Source organism: Sinocyclocheilus anshuiensis, unplaced genomic scaffold, assembly GCF_001515605.1.
Source record: "Sinocyclocheilus anshuiensis isolate Anshui unplaced genomic scaffold, SAMN03320099.WGS_v1.1 scaffold261, whole genome shotgun sequence".
In the NCBI taxonomy this organism is placed as follows: Eukaryota; Metazoa; Chordata; class Actinopteri; order Cypriniformes; family Cyprinidae; genus Sinocyclocheilus; species Sinocyclocheilus anshuiensis.
In genome coordinates this window covers 716811-733294 of record NW_015536515.1, presented here as the reverse complement: position 1 = coordinate 733294, position 16484 = coordinate 716811, and the positions used below count along the sequence as shown (strand labels likewise).

The window sequence follows — 16484 nt, the reverse complement described above, 5'->3', positions numbered from 1 at the left end:
GTTAGTACCTTAATACTAATTTTAATAATATTATTTTACATAAAAATAAAATGAATATGAAATTAATCCTGACAATCTCACAATGCATAATGGTCCTAAAAATAGTCTTCAGTTCCTTAAGCAAAATATAGCTTATGATTTTGGGATTATATATGACCCGGAAATGTTTTAATATTGATTTTAATAATATTATATTATATAAAACATTATGATGAATTTAATTAAAAAATATTTTTGTTCATATTAATTCATCTGTAATATTATTCATTTATTTCTTGTATTAATTCTAGAATTATTTTTTGCATTACAGTAATTTTGAGATTTTTTTTAAAGAGTTTGATGGGGGACTGTGTTTAATTCCTGACATCTCACAATGTAAAAAGTTCATAATGGTCCTAAAAATAGTGTTTGTTTCTTTAAGCAAAATGTAACTCTGATTTTGGGATTATATATGACCCGGAAATGTTCTTGACAGGTTTTGTGAGATACATTCACAAATGTCGTACATGCAACTGTGGCTAAAAAACCTACAGTCTGTGTGCATGGATCCAAACGAAACTCTTCTGATGAGTCGCAGGACTCGAGCTCTGTCTGTGTCACTGACCGAAGGAGAGATGTCAGTCACTGTCATTACAGAAGCTATGGAATAAAACGCTCTATGATCTACTCACCTGAACCGCCTGCTTATTCCTGTCTGCTCTTGTCCATTTCCATCCAGAACGTTCTGCTCGCTCTTAAACTGTATATTTCATCACTTTGCATAACATGCCAGTTTCTCTTTGCATGCAGAACTTTCCACAAGTCTATGATCTTTCTCAAGTAAATGCACTACTGTTCAAAAGTTTTGGGTCAGTCAGATTTTTTTATTTTTTTGGAAAGAAATTAACAGTGACAGTAAAGACATTTATAATGTTACAAATGATTTATATTTCAAATAAATGCTGTTCTTTTGATGCTCTGTTCATCAAAGAATCCTGAAAAAAAAAGAATTAACAAAATTATTAAGCAGCACAACTGTTTTCAACTATTTGCATTTATTTTTAAGCTGCATTTATTTGATCAAAATACAGTAAAATCAGTATTATTATGAAATATTATTACAATTTAGAATAACAGTATTATATATATATATATATCCTGTTGTTTCGTTCCAAACTTGTATAACTCATATTTTTGCCTGCGTGTTGTTGTCATGTTCATCACATCTTCTTTACATGAATCTTCTCGTAGGCAATGGCAAAAAGACGTCTCATTTAAGCAGGTCCTCATCAGGCTTTGAGTCCAGCCATCTCTCCTCCCCTGAGTTTCCCATCCCACCCCTCTGCCATTCCAGAAGGTTGAACCCACAAACCAGTCAGGACGGTCCACTTCCACTGCAGATCGACTCCATCAAGAGTCTTCATCTGAGAAGAAACCACTGCATGTTCAGAGGAAGATTCCTGAGTCGCAGTTGCGGTGCACTGGATCAGCTGTCTACTCAAACTGAGCTTAGGAAACTTTACTTCTCACTAGAGGAACTTCATCTGCACCAAAGTCCTGAGAGAAAGCAGCCATATAGCTTAGAAATGGTGTCCAACAGTATTGAGGAGAATCCAAGTCAAGGTCAGGAGAATCTTCTCACATCTGAAGAGACTGTAAACAGAGCTCAGCTGTCCTCCAGCGTCTCAGAGGTGGAGTATGATGAGGTGCCTGTAGATGATCTTCCTCCATGCACACAGCGCATGAAACCACCAGTTCCTCCAAAACCTCTTCCACTGCCATTATTGAAGAGCGTTGATGCTGGCTTCGGGAGAAAGGAGGTTTCTACAAGCACATCTAAGTCAAACTCTGGCCCGGAGATTCCCAGGATCTCCAAGTCGCTCATTTACAGACCTGCAAAGAAAGTTCTTTCTGGAAAAATGGCCAACCTGGAGACTTTAGTGGAGGAAAAGTTGTGTTCTGATGGCATCGACCTCACAGAAGAGCCATATTCTGACAAGGTGTGTTTTTCTTCTGACTTAATTCAAGGTATATTTTAAAGATATTGTCTTCGGGTTAAAGCTGTGGTGGTCTTCGGGCATTTAGACTGAAAAATTTTACGTTTTGATTTTTTTTCTCATTTTTACCTCATCAGAATGATACAAAACATGATGACTTTTGTGACACTTGAAGACACAAACTGTTGTGGACATTGATTACAAAAGGCTAAATGGTCTTAAAGGGTTGGTTCACTGGTTTTTTTCTAGGCTTGATTGTGTTTATGGGGTTCAGTCTAACGTGTTAATGCTTCGTTTTTTAAAAAACGCATTATTTTTCACATTATTTACCTTTAATCCACACCGCTCTGTCCCTTCTCTGAGAAACACACTGATCATTTCCTGCTTTTATGAAGCCCCTCCCTCAGAAATAGGCGATGGGCTCTGATTGGTTAGCTAGCCCAGTGTGTTGTGATTGGCTAAACCGCCTCTAGTGCACGTCTATGCGTCCTGCCCCTCACCTCAGCGTCATGTGCTCCAGTTGTATTGTAAACAACGGCATCGTTAATATCGCTTATCAGTTTGAGCCCAATTGAGAAGCAGAGGATATTATTGAAGAAGATCTTGCAGGACCTGTGCAAGCACGGCTTTTAATGGTAGGCCTATGTTTTTTGTTTCAGCGCAGCATGGCCTCGCCCCCTTTGCTACCTTTTCCCGAGGGCGGGGTTTATCTGGGTTTGTGATGTCACGAACCCGGTAAGTAGTTCGTTGTAGTCCCTACCAGCCGTTTTTTTGTAGGCATTAAACTGCCAGAATTTTAAAAGACGATATCTCCGTTTGCATTGAACTTTCAGCTTCGTAACTTTGCAGATATTGTTTATGCTCAAACAGCAACATTAGACATTAGAAAAAAGTGAAATCGCAATGCATCACCCCTTTAAAGGGATAGTTCACCCAAAAATGAAAATGCTGTCATTAATTACCCTCATGTTGTTCCAATCTCGTAAGACCTTCATTCATCTTCGAAATACAAAGTAAGATATTTTTGGTGAAATCCGAGAGCTTTCTGAGCCTGAAATAGAATAAATTTTAAAAAAATAGTCACACTTGTGATTTTCGCGGTCAACATTACTGGCATAAGAAATTAATGGGAAAAAATTGGGTGGGAATAGAATCTGCAAATCATCCATGATAAAGTAGTCTGTGTCTGTCTAAATATATGCAAAGCCTAATAAAAGTAATTATGTCTGATATATATATATATATATATATATAAAATTTAAGGGGGTCTGAATACTTTCCGTACCCACTGTATATATATATAGTGTAGTATGAAAAATAGTACAGATTTTCTTCTATTATTAATATTATTTATATAGAAATAAATGGTGAATATTGTCTAGTACCATGAAAGTCCCTCAAAATACAAAATATTAAATAATAAATATTATTGAAACTAAATATAGTACAACCATTTCATTAAAAAATATGCTTATTGTCTACAAAAAAGACCACCACTGTATTAATTGAAAACAGTATTAAATATTTTTTCTATGTATGATTATAATTTATATTATTTATGATTATAATTTATATTATTTTTTATTGAAATAAAGCATTAAAATAGCACCATGAAATCCCCTCAAAATACAAAATTATGCTTTAAAAAATTATGCTTATTGGCTACAAAAATGACCACCACCAAAATAGTATTTTTCTATTTATGATTATGATTTGTATTATTTTATATGGTGAATACCATGGCATCCCCTCAAAACATATTGATGTATAAATATTAGTGAAACAAAATATAGTACAATCTTTTCACTTAAAATAAAAAGTTATGCTTATTGTCTACACCAGTGTTTCCCAACCTTTTTTTTTTAGCCGCGGCACAGTTTTGATAAGTAAAAAAATCCCACGGCACACCACTAAGCATTGAAATATAGCAAAATTGCACAAACATGCATTGCTTCAAATGGCATATTAAAACGGGATTTTATATTAAAAGTAGTACTCACATTTAATGAGAAACTTGAGCTGAAGTCAGGTATGAGCACAAGGTCATAGGTCACTTTATGTTGTTGTTGGTGATGATAAAACAACAAATTTACATATTGTCGCTGTCGGACGGAAACCCGTTTGTATATTCAAAACCACTACCACTTTCAGGAAATGTAAAAACAAAACAATTTTTTTTTTTATAATTAAACAGCGTGGTCAGAGTTGGTATTGTTGCTTTATATATGATCAGACACTTTCGAGGTTTTTGACCAGTGAATGACAGTAATAGGCCTACGGCCACGTCTGTGGCAGTGAGTGCATCGCATTATGTTTTCATGAACTTACAGGTTATAAAGTTTATTGTAGCTATATGGGCGCTCAGATTTTTGTTGTTGAATACATTTAGCCAAAAAGTCATGATATGAAAGATGAAGCACAATGCACTGGATATATAAAACAGACTTTTCTCCACTCTTCAAACACACACAAAAACATTAGCCTTTATAGACACAGTGTTTAATCCCTACATTTTCTGCAGAAAATGTACAAATCTAGTCAGTATTCTTCATTTCTGTTTTTCAGCATGGCCGTTATGGAGTGCCATTCTCTCTGGTCCAGAGATATTCTGAAGATCTGGACAAACCTTTGGGTGACATTGCCATTGTGATGGATCAGACAAGAGTCCAACAGCTTATAAAGCAGCATCGTATAGCCGTGAGTCTGCCTGCTGATGACTTACAGTTACACATTCTGGACAAATGAGTCTGACTTTGACTTGATTTCATATCTCACAGATCCCACTGAGAGGTTTGTCAGAGATCTGTGTGATTCCTTGAGCACGTCGTAATGGATTTCAGACCTTGGAGAGCAGCTTTGGAGGAAGGGCTGGAATGATCACACAGCAGTACTGCTTCATTGCCTCTCCTAGTGCCATTTTACTTGCTTTTGATTCAGCTGAAAGTTTTTCCAGCTAGAATGTGCCCCGACTTATTTTGTCCTTTTCGGGTTTAGACAGCACGGTAGAAACTGATATAGTTTGACTTTCATGTGTGGCTGTGTTTTGAAGTCACTGATGAGTGATTTCTTTTGAATCAACTTCTGATTTCTATCTGTTATGATCTAAATGCAACAGTTCCAACTAAAACTTTTTAGGAGTTTATGTGAACCATAAATGTTGCCTTTGAAAATGTACATATAATAGTGACTCTGAGTGTAAACCTACATTTGTTGTAATATGGTTTGGATATATTGGATAGATCATCATCATCATTTTTTTTTCTTCAAAAGAAGCAGTTTTTTATTATTATTTTGATATATATATATATAAAAATCTGGCTGGACTAAAAAGCATGTTATCTGTATGCCGCATTCTTATATTTTCAGCAATGTTCAACTGATTTCAAAACATATTTATTTCCAGCTGTAATATTTTCTTGTAGCATTTATCACCCATTTTAATCTATAATCATTCTTTTATGTGATAAAGAAGGGTTCTGTTATTTTATGGACTAATGCAAGTTGGTGTGAACGAACTGTGAAAGGTTGTAAATGGATTTTCAGAGACAAATGTGTTTTAAAAGCTAATAAAGTCAAAAAGCTCTAATTCGTTTATTTTCATGTAGGCCTATAGTCATTTGACTGTACATACATTTCTAAGAATGAACACATATAGCCTAATGTGCAAACGCTGGAAATGAATGTTGTGTAAAATAGTTTAAGTGCTACAATATCTCTTATTTTGCAAAGAGGCAGTAAGCTCTTTTTGTGAATGTGCGAGACTTCCGATTCATAAGCCGCTAATAACTAGAAGAAAACAAAGTACAGTAAACGGTCAAAGTAGTTGCACTACAAACCAGTGTTTGATTAAGATAGTTAATTAAAATTTAATTGTAAAAATTATTAAAATAATAGGACAACAAACAGACACCAGAAGCCTTGCACATTCAAGTTACAAATGACCGCTTACCTTAAAGGGGTCATATGATGTGATTTCAATTTTGGTCGTCACATGTGGTTGCCGCAGGCATCACAATATGGTAAGGGGCGTAACATTTCCGTCACACGCTTGAGGTATTCGGCCAATCACAACGCACTGGATAGCTGGCCAATCACAGCACACCTTGTAAAAAAAGACGTGTTTCAGAAAGGCGGGGCATAGAGGAGAAACAATAATGTACAGTATGTGGAAAATAATGTGTTTTTTTAACCTTAAACCGCATAAACACATTTCATTACACCAAATACACAAAATAATGTTCTTTTTAGCAACATCATATGACCCCTTTAAAGATTAGGTGGCTATTACTTTTGTAAACGCGTTAGAGAAAAGTGAACAGTACCTGATGTCTAATTGGTCATTTTACGGTTTTGGCCACTGAAACGTTTTTAATTGTTCAAACATTTAATTATATATTTAAAAAAAAACCTGAGGGTCTCACCACGCCCCCAAACATCGTGCACACCTGCAGGTTTAACGCCGCACAGTGCGGTGAGTTCGGAGAGTCTGACCTGAACGCATCCGCTCCTCTGAGAGCAGTGTGACACCGGTGATGTGTTAACAGAGATCAGATGGATTAGTATCATCTCTCTGGATTCCCGTCATGAGAATATGATGACTTTCAGAAACCCTCTCTCTCATAAACACTTGAGCGGCTACATGCGCGTCAGGAGCCGCAGGGGAAACTGGCTCGCGGTGGTTCTGCTCCGAGTATCTCGCCGGGATCTGGTCTTCTGTCTGACCGCTCTCCTCATATTCTGCCTGGGCTCTGTGTTCTATCAGTTAAACGGAGGAGCACCAAAAGTCCTGCTGGATGTGGGTTATTATCTCGGTAAGACCTTAAACATACTGTGTGCGTTTATTAGGAGTCATGGGGTAAGTTGGCACAATGGAATCTGCTGTCTGCCTATACAATACTTTTAAAGGACCTATTAAAGTTACTTAAAAAGTTATTTATATATATATATATTTTTTTTTTTTTTTTTTTTTTTTTATTTTTTTTCTTGTCCTGAGTTCATATATTTAGTTAATATTTTATTTGTGTATATCAGTGTATTTTTTTCCACTACTAGGTGTTTCAACAAAATCACTACTAGAGAAAACGAGCATTTGTTTAATTGGACTTTTGACTCAAAACCTCACATTTTATTTATTTATCAATTTTTTCATGAAGTTAGTGAAAAAAACTTTTTAAGTAACTTTAATGGGTCTTAAAAGCATTGTATTATAGTATTAGGGTCTAAACAGATCTTCTTTTGCTTACACCACAATATGAACTTATAAGTTTCCTGACATGTCTTGACTAACTGAATTCACCTTAATGATTCAGGTTATGAAGTGTTAGCAAAGCCTGATACTGTAGTTGTGTTCTCAGATCAGCGGCATCAGTCAAGGTTCATAAAGAGCAGACTGTCAAATTTGCTCTCTCTGCTATTGGTCTATACGACACCAGTGTTGTTCTTGGCTTTTAGAGCAGTGCATGAGACCCACCGGTGAATTCCACACGAGTCCATGTAAACTCATGATATGAGGCTTTTCATTGTCCTACAATGACTGATGGAGGAGTGGAAGAACCTGTGGATTTCCAAAGCATCAGTTCTTAAAATACTCATATAAAAGATATCAGTCTTACATTTCAGTACCCAAGTCTACAAATATTAGACTGATGATGGAACATTTGGCATTTCATCTCAAGAACTATAAGGAGTGTATCACACAGCAACGTCTACTTGTGAAATTCAATATGCACAATTATATGTAAAGTATATGGCAGGCACACTTCTATTTATTTTTATTTTGTTTTAAACTTTTTAGGCAGATTTGCTGATGGCCATGGACCTTTAGCACCCAGAGTAAGAGCACTGCATGTCATACTATAAGATTTGAGTGCTTGAATCTCAATTGTGACCGTAATGTCCTACAATCAACTGATGCATATACATGTTTATGTCAATATGTGGTAAGATTGTTCTTTAGTGGAAACGCTTTGAATGTTGCAAGAATTTTCTCTGTTGCAGGCTCTACCTTTCCCAAGTCAGGTTGTGTATAACAGGGTGGGTAAGTGTGGCAGTCGCACTATAGTTCTGTTGCTGCGTATGCTGGTGGACAGACATCGGTTCACTCTCATCTCCTCTGATATTCACAACAAGACCAGACTCACCAAACGTGAACAGGTAATCAAAAAAGAATTGCCAATGTAAACAATGTCTTGTTTTACGAGCGTCACATTAGCTGCCAATTCATCATTATAATTCCAGTATGCCAATATTTCAGCCATCATCCACCACTGAACCATCACTAGTCATTCATTTGAATTGTTCTTCTTTCATTTCTGTGTAGGAAAATCTGATTAGAAACATCAGCACAACTCCTCAGCCATTTCTTTATACCCGACATGTGCATTTTCTCAATTTTAGCAGGTGAGTTGATGCATGGCTACTCATCAAATAAATAAAAACATAGAATTTTGTTTTTGTAATTTTGTGTATTTATTTTGCAATTTCACCTGTATTAATTATTAATATGTATTATTTATATTAATAATAATAACTAATTAATTAATGAATTAATATAATTAATTATTAATAATAATATTAACAATGCTAAAGTCTTCTCGGTTTATTTTCACTACAAACTGTAATTAAGACTCAAGAACGGGACATTAGCGTTTGTACAAACTCGTGTAAGTGTATCACGGGATACCTGAAAGCAGTGTTACAATGTAGCAGATTTATGCTCATTCCCAGCTAACAAAAATATGTTCTAAGAATATTTTGCCAATGTTCCCATTACTTTATGAGAGCATTATTTCTAGTTGTTCTCTGAACATTCAAAACATAGTTTTTACATTTTTTTTTTTTTTATGTTTTTCTCGGTTATGTGAACATTACATTTTGATTATTCTGCAGACATTATGAGAATGTTACTTGAATTGAATTGAAACATGATTTTCCAGCTAAGACGTTTCAGAAAAAATGTTCCATGAACGATGTATAAATATTTTTTGTGCTGACATTTTAAGAATTCTTTATGCATCAAGAGCTTGTAACACTCCAAAGAGAAAGGAAAAATTGAAATCGCATCATATGACCCCTTTAAAGACCAGGTAAGTGTGATTTTGAACTATTAACGTTACTTGCCAGAACTTGAGAGAAACTTGCCAGAACGTTAGCCAAAGTTTTGAGAACATTTCCTGTTAGATGGGTTATATTCAGCAAAAAAAATGGGGGGAAAAGCCATTTTAGAGTTATCTGTATTTATTGCTGCATAAGTGTGGAATATCGAATACCAAACTAACTTGGCCATGAATGACGGTGAATATTTGAAAATATCTGACTTGTCCAGGCAGCTGTGTAATAAACAGAGATAAAATAAGGCATATTCTAACATGAGTCCTCTCTCTACTGTAATCAGGTTCAGAACGGATGAGCCCGTGCACATTAATATCATCAGAGATCCCATCAACCGATTCCTGTCCAACTATTTCTTCCGGCGCTTCGGCGACTGGAGGGGGGAAGAGAATCACGTCGTCCGGACCCCTGGGATGAAAGACGACGAGAGATACTTAGTAAGAGATTTAAAACAAATGTTTCTGAAGAAAGCAGTAGTTCAAGCAAAGTTAGAGAAACACAGTACAAATGTAGATTAATGAGCACTGAGTGAATGAACACTGGACTGTGCGATACACATGAATGCCTCGTTCACTGCTCAGCGGGCAGCGGTTATTAACATGGTTTACTCGGTCTATATTTAGTGTGAGACTGACTGTGCTGCTGGCTTTCCTGTGACGTGTGGTAATGCTTTACAGGTCGTGTATATACAGTACATACAGTGTGACATCATCTGAGGAGAAAACACATGACAACTAGATGTGTACAGTTTCTGTAAAGATACCAATGCAGTCATATTCGTTCTACACAATGCACATGGATAGGCATGGTTTCTGTTCAAATGTTAATTTTCATCTGTTGGTTTTCTGCACCTTTCTCTGGAATGTTGTGGTTTTGTTTGCTCAGCAGCAGGAAATATAGCCAGGCGTGGGCCGTTGGTTGGAGACTGATATGAATGACCCCACAGTCACGGCATTTGTGTGTTCTGACCCCTTGTGGATGAATAAACACAGCATTGTTCTCATAGCTTCAGTCCAGTTCAACAACTAAATCAGTGTAACGGCACTAGCAGAACTAACAGTGAAATGTTGCCAGTGGCTCTTTGACACATTGCTTTTGTTCATCTTTGGATAAACAACATCTGCTGTACTGTTTCCGTTATGTTCTTCTTGACCAAAGGACATGAACACATGCATCTTGGAAAGCTACCCAGAATGCTCCAACCCCCGGCTCTTCTACATTATCCCGTATTTCTGTGGGCAGCATCCTCAGTGCAGGTGACCATTACACTCATATGTTCCTTATGTGATTAATCTTTAATGGTTCAGGCATTTTCATCCAACTCTGAATTAATATAATAGATGGTGATGGGATAAACAAAGCTTTTTCGAAACTGTGAACCAGCCAAATCGAGGCGCTGGAAACACCACAGTCTGGCAGCACCTGCTGGTCAAAACATTGCGAATGCAATGAAAATTCAGAAAGTGTATTTTGAAAATATTTTGGAATTTATAAATGTTCGAACCCGTATGACGTAACAAAGCATCGTTTGCCGAAAAGACTTGGGAGAGATGGAAACAAGCTCTGAATCAATGATTTATAAACAAAAGATTAATAAATGTTTCAAAGTTTCTTGTTTCGAAAGCAGCCGTACTATCAATAGATGGCCAGGAGTGATCTAGTGTAACGTATGGTGCAATAATCTGTCATGAGCTAGAGAGCCGGGTTTGTGGGCGCTGGAGACGGCCAAGCAGAACGTTCTGGATCATTATCTGCTGGTAGGAGTGTTGGAGGAACTTGAGGATGTGCTGCTTCTGCTGGAGAGACTCCTTCCACACTTCTTCTCTGACGTCGTGAACATCTACAAAAGTCCAGGTGAGACTTTTCCTGCAGATTTACAGAGATGATGTTTAGCAGGATAAATTCATATAAGTTGTATATTTCAGATGGTTTGACTGGTCACTTTTTTATTTATTTATTTATTAATATTTATATTAATATTCCACTGTTTAATTATTTTTTTTATGCAATGCAGTGTCAGAAATATTCATTAATATAAAAAAAAAAACTAATAAAATATCAAATTTATTTACCTAATATAAATAAATGTATATATCATTTTTATATATTTTTAATATCAAATTAAAATGGTAAAATTTCTATACAATATATAATTATATTATATATTTGTATTTATATATATATATCAATATTTAAAAAAATATATATATATATTATAATAGTATATATATATATATATATAAAATGTAATGATTTCTATATAATTTTTATACATTTTAATATTGAGTCAAATTACGTAAATGCTATTTGTATGTAAATATAATTTTTAGGTCATTTATATATAAATATGATTTTTATATGATTTTTAATATTTTTATTAAAAATGCTTTGTACATTTATGCAAATATAATTTAAATTATGTGTGTATATATTTATAAATTTCTATACATTTTTAATATTAAGTCACAAAAAAATGTGTAATCAATGTACAGAAGACTTTTTTATTAAACTTAACATAAATTTTGTGTGTCTAAATCTTTAACTGTCTCTGTTCGATTCAGAATACAGGAAGCTGGGGAACATGACGGGCACCGTCCGCAAACAGATTCCTAATCTAGAGGCCCTGCAGGTGCTTTATGAGCGCATGGAGTACGAGTACAAATTCTACAACTTTGTCAAAGCTCAGTTCCACCTCACCAAGAGGAAGATCGGCCTGAGATCTGACCCAAAACCCTCCAGACCTTATTCTAGTGTGCTTCAGAGGAAAGACCTACAGGAGGAGCTGGAGGAAGAGGACACAGAAGACTCACTCGAGTGGACTGAACAGACCTGAGACAGATGTCTGCTAGAGTCTAAAATAAATGATCATTCAGGTCCTACTGAACCATAAAACTGGGCAAAGCTTGAAAATCATGATTTTGTTTATTTGTAATATCTTTACCATATATATATATATATATATATATATATATATATTTATTTATTTTGCTCTAGTATGTCAGACTTTCTTACAAATTATAATGCACGTTGTAGAATTTTTGCTTTTGACAACCTTTTGCAAGATAAAGTCTTATAGTATCCCTTAATAATATCGCTTTGGATAAAAGCGTCTGCTAAATGTCTAAATGTAAATGTAATAAGCAGAAAACCTGCCACAAAAACATAATCCCAGTCTTTTTCTGAGCCAGATTACAACTGTTTGTTCAATTCTCAGCCCATTTTTACATGTATAAATGACTGGAGAGACTACTTTATGTATAATCATGATTTTAAGGTTAAGAAAAAAATGCAAACAATGTTTTTTTTTTCCTACATCTGTGTTTTACTACATCCAAACAGACAGAAAATTACAAATTTTGTGGTGGTGGGGGGTGGGGGGAATCCCTTGGGTACCCCTGGGTAATTCCTTGTATCATTTTTAGACAATCACATTGCAACTGTAATGAAATGAGTGAATACCTGATATCCATTAACACTTATGAAGAGTACTTTTGTTCTGTGGGAAATAAGACACGACAGCAGTAACATGTTAGCAGTTACTTTCTTGTCAAAACAATATTTTGGTATGTTTGGTGTTACACTGACAATCAGATATAAATTATACAGTAAATTTAAGTTAAAAGTCATTCATTAGTTAAAGGCAACATAACTGCATAAATGACTACATAAACTGCATAAAACTCAAAGCATATTTAACATTAGTTAAAAATGGTCAAGCAGAAATGCAAAAATAAAGACAATTTTCAAACACAGCATATTAAACTGGCATATGAAAATGCCTTTCAACATCAAACAATTTACATAATTTATCTTTCTCAAGATTTAGATTCTGTAAACAAATTCTACTTCCATACTGAAAACAACCTACTAGGGGCATGTAGAAATCAAACAAAATGAATAATACAGAAATTATTAAATATTTTAGATGCAAAATGATGACAGATTTATCTGTTATTAAGATTAAAGTGCCATTTCTCATCAGTAGCACATGCAAAAATATCAATATAAAGCAGCATCAGTGTAAGACTACGACACAGCAGATTCAGTCTGGCTTGAGGTGGTTTTTCAAACAGACTCTGTCTCAGCAGATCGAGTGCCGTTGTTGTGCCCATTTTCGACCCCCTGCCAAATTATTACCCCTCTCGTTGAAATCGCTATCTGATTGACTAATCCTAACCCCTCCCCGACACCTAACCCTAAACCTACCAATACTAGGGGGGGTAATAATCTGGCAGGGGTCAAAATTGGGCACAACACCGTTCCCCAGCTCAGAGTAACACCACAGCTGCCGTGACCGTAGTTGTGCACCTGACGGCCCTGTAAATGCAAATATTCTCGCTCCACCCGCGGGTTCGCCCGGCCCGGCCCGGCTGCAGCCCCACCCACTCACCCATCACCTGAGCCGCTCGCGGGGACGGTTCTAGCCGACAGCAGCGCTCCAGGATCCCCTCGCTGTCCTCCTTATCCACCTCCAGCCGACAGTCATCCACCTCTGCTGACGTACCTGATGCCTGGGTAGATGTAGGTATTGCCATCTCCATCTCGGATGAAGTTCTTCAGCCAGGGAGCACTAACCTTCAAAATCTGTCCTCGTATTGGATAGACCTCCTCATCCTTCACCAAAAAAACAAGAGCCGAGGCCTGAGCAGTTCATGATGGCATCGTAATTCAGGGCCAGTTTATGAAGATCAGTCACCTTTTCATGTATGATCTGACCTCCAACTGCTCTAAACCTAGTGGAAAATATAACACTGATTTATTTATTATATGCTTACTATTATCCTGTAGTTGTTATATTTATTTTATAAATTGTATGATTGCATTTTTTGTGTGTCTATAATACACGACCAGTTAAAAAATTTGGAATAATAAAGTTTTACAATGTTTCTGAAAGAAGTTTCTAATGTTCATCAAGGTTGCATTTATGTGATCAAAAATACAGTAAAAAGTAATATTGTGAAATATTATTACAATTTAAATAGCCGTTTTCTATTTTAATATATTTCAATTTAAAATAGCTGTTTTCTATTTTAATATATTTCCTTGTGATTCAAAGCTGACATTTTAGCAGCCATTACTCCAGTCTTCAATGTCATAAAAAAAACATTTTTGTGAAAACCATGATACACCACCATTAAAAAGTATGAGGTAAGAAAATAAAGAAATTCATGCTTTTTCAATGCAGCAAAAGTGATCAAATTGACACTGAAGACTGGCGTAATGACTGCTGAAAATTCAGCTTTACCATCACAGAAATAAATTACATTTTTAAAAATATATTACAATAGAAAACAGTTCTTTCAAATTGTCATAATATTTCACAATATTACTATTTTAACTGTATTTTTGATCAAAGAAATTAAGCCTTTGGTGAGCATAAGATACTTTATTTAAAAACTTTTGACTGGTAGTGTGTAACTTTACATTTTTTCATAATAATTGAAAAATAATTAAATAAAAAAAAAATAATAATAATAATTAATAATTGCCTAACTTTAAACAGTATATTATAAAACTTTAAACAGTACCTTTTTTCTAACCATGGCAAGTAGTTCAGACATTCACACTTTAATGTGGTAAACGCTTGACCAAACTTATGATTAGAAAAACGCTTCATTTCATGATCTGTAATGTATCTGAATCTAAATACAAAATCTGACCAAAAGGGCTTTTTGTCGCAGGGAATATCCTTAAAAAATGTGGTACCTAAGGATGAAGCAAAGTAGAGATTATGAGAGATGAAAAACACTTCAATGTATCATCTTTTAGCTTTTTTTTGTTATTGTTGTTATCAGGGTTTTACTCAGGGTTGTTATCAGGGTACAGGCTTTTGCCATTCAAGAGGGATTTCTAGTAAGACAATTAACAATCAATTTGACAAATCGGTGTCCTAAACAATATGCCAACGGCATTATGCCAAACACATGATATAATGGCAGGTTTGAGGCATCCTCTCACCAGGAAACTCTTTGGGCAAGAGGATTCCTGCAGCTCCATCACCGGTGGTGTCCGGTGAAAACGTCTCAGCAATAACAGTCACAGAACAATATGGAAGCGTCTCAGCGACACACACAGCAGTGGATAAACCCACCACACCTGCTGCAACCACGAGCACCTTCACACACTTCATCTCAGTCAAACAACAATTTTCCAACCATTTTTAACATTTATATTTTCCAATAAAACTTAAAATAAACAAATAAATAAATAAAACTTCTGCTGATGTTCCACCATTGAACTGTACTATTTTATTTTTATTTAAAAAGTACTCAATCTATAAAAGATAATTAAATCTATTGTTTTACAAAGCTAACAAACATAAAATCATCCCCTTCACACAATACAGAGACCTTTAAAAACCATGCAAGACAACCATAAAGTCATAGTTTGTAGCTGAAATTGTTTATTTACTTTGTTGGCACAAAGACAATAAACAACAGACAGATGCACTACTTATCCAGCTAACAGAGAATGTTCTCAGAACTTTGGCTAGTGTTCTTTTGCTGTTTTTTTTAAGTTACGAATAATTTTCTCAACACATTAGCAAAAATATTATTTGTACATTTTTATGGAACATTTTTCTGAAACAATTTAGTTGGATGTTGGTCTAAGATGGTTCAGAGAACATTCAAAATTAACATTTACATAATGTTTGCAAAATAATGAAAATGAAAGGTTCACTTAAAATTTTTTATTTTTATTTTTTTTTAAATGGACATTTTGATTGTTCAGATAACATTCAGATATAACGTTTTCATAACTTAATGGAAACATTAGCAATAAGTTCTTAGAACATGTTTCTGGGTACCTCACTATAGACTACATATGTGTTCCTGGGTTATGCTATGCTATAGGCCTACTTTGTTTGAAACAGTCATACTAGTCAATATAATAAAAATAAAGCATGTTTCATGCAGCAACCATGGTAGCTTAACATTTTTGAAATCGTGCGAGTAATCATGCCTACACCTGCATACTGTAGCAGTAATAATAATAAAGTACATCGCCTCAATACAGACTGTTTAGTATGTTTACAGCATTGTACAAATGCCATGATTAGTACTATTTGTTACTGTAGTAGAAAGAAGGTTTATTTGTACTATGCCAGATACTACTGTAGTATTTAAAATACATTTGACAGAATGTTCAAGCAGATGCACATTTGGTTTACACGCTTACTTACCTCCAGCCTACTGAGACCTGCATGAACAAACACAACCAAACCTCTGTCTGTGAATGATCACTGACGCAAACTGATGAATATAGGTCAACATTAGTAATGTTAAGTATGACACTGAAGCTTCGAGGCACCTGTTGAGCAGGCAAAACATGCTCCAGTGAAGCTCAGTATCAGGGTTGCCAGGTTTTCACAACATTACCTCCTTAAAATGGCTCCCC

The 16484-nt window shown here is 35.3% G+C and overlaps 3 protein-coding genes across 7 annotated transcripts in view; 2 read left to right on the top strand and 1 right to left on the bottom strand.

Annotated features, from left to right (window-relative positions):
- The window catches only part of sash1b (SAM and SH3 domain containing 1b), a 95763-nt gene extending 90556 nt beyond the window's left edge, over positions 1 to 5207 (top strand). For all 4 annotated transcript variants that reach the window (XM_016491735.1, XM_016491727.1, XM_016491745.1 and 1 more), the window contains 3 exons: positions 1231 to 1979; positions 4542 to 4673; positions 4754 to 5207. In XM_016491735.1, coding sequence (XP_016347221.1) covers positions 1231 to 1979; positions 4542 to 4673; positions 4754 to 4795 — 923 coding nt within the window. In that variant the 3' untranslated portion in view covers positions 4796 to 5207. The remainder of the gene's footprint in view (positions 1 to 1230; positions 1980 to 4541; positions 4674 to 4753) is intronic.
- A 1260-nt stretch (positions 5208 to 6467) lies between these two features.
- LOC107693148 (uronyl 2-sulfotransferase) lies at positions 6468 to 11978 on the top strand. 2 transcript variants are annotated; one of them, XM_016492427.1, is made up of 8 exons: positions 6468 to 6787; positions 7771 to 7808; positions 7974 to 8129; positions 8296 to 8375; positions 9370 to 9523; positions 10245 to 10342; positions 10783 to 10940; positions 11648 to 11978. In XM_016492427.1, exons 1-8 carry the CDS (start codon positions 6568 to 6570, stop codon positions 11917 to 11919), a joined length of 1176 nt encoding a protein of 391 aa, XP_016347913.1. In that variant the 5' UTR covers positions 6468 to 6567; the 3' UTR covers positions 11920 to 11978. The 2 variants fall into 2 exon arrangements, with proteins under 2 accessions (XP_016347913.1, XP_016347921.1); XM_016492435.1 differs by lacking the exon at positions 7771 to 7808 and having other exon boundaries at positions 6723 to 6787.
- A 577-nt stretch (positions 11979 to 12555) lies between these two features.
- LOC107692980 (D-aspartate oxidase) lies at positions 12556 to 15216 on the bottom strand. Its single transcript, XM_074187030.1, is given in 7 exon segments — positions 12556 to 12582; positions 13344 to 13454; positions 13457 to 13571; positions 13573 to 13715; positions 13717 to 13819; positions 14615 to 14792; positions 15045 to 15216. Coding segments are annotated over 7 exon segments (849 nt in total).
- Positions 15217 to 16484: the final 1268 nt, after the last annotated feature.

Coding starts and splice junctions, on each gene's coding strand:
- LOC107693148 (XM_016492427.1), top strand. CDS start 6,568: ATGATGACTTTCAGAAACCCTCTCTCTCATAAACACTTGAGCGGCTAC. Junction 8,130..8,295: donor GACTCACCAAACGTGAACAG/GTAATCAAAAAA, acceptor ATTTCTGTGTAG/GAAAATCTGATTAGAAACAT. Junction 10,941..11,647: donor GAACATCTACAAAAGTCCAG/GTGAGACTTTTC, acceptor TGTTCGATTCAG/AATACAGGAAGCTGGGGAAC.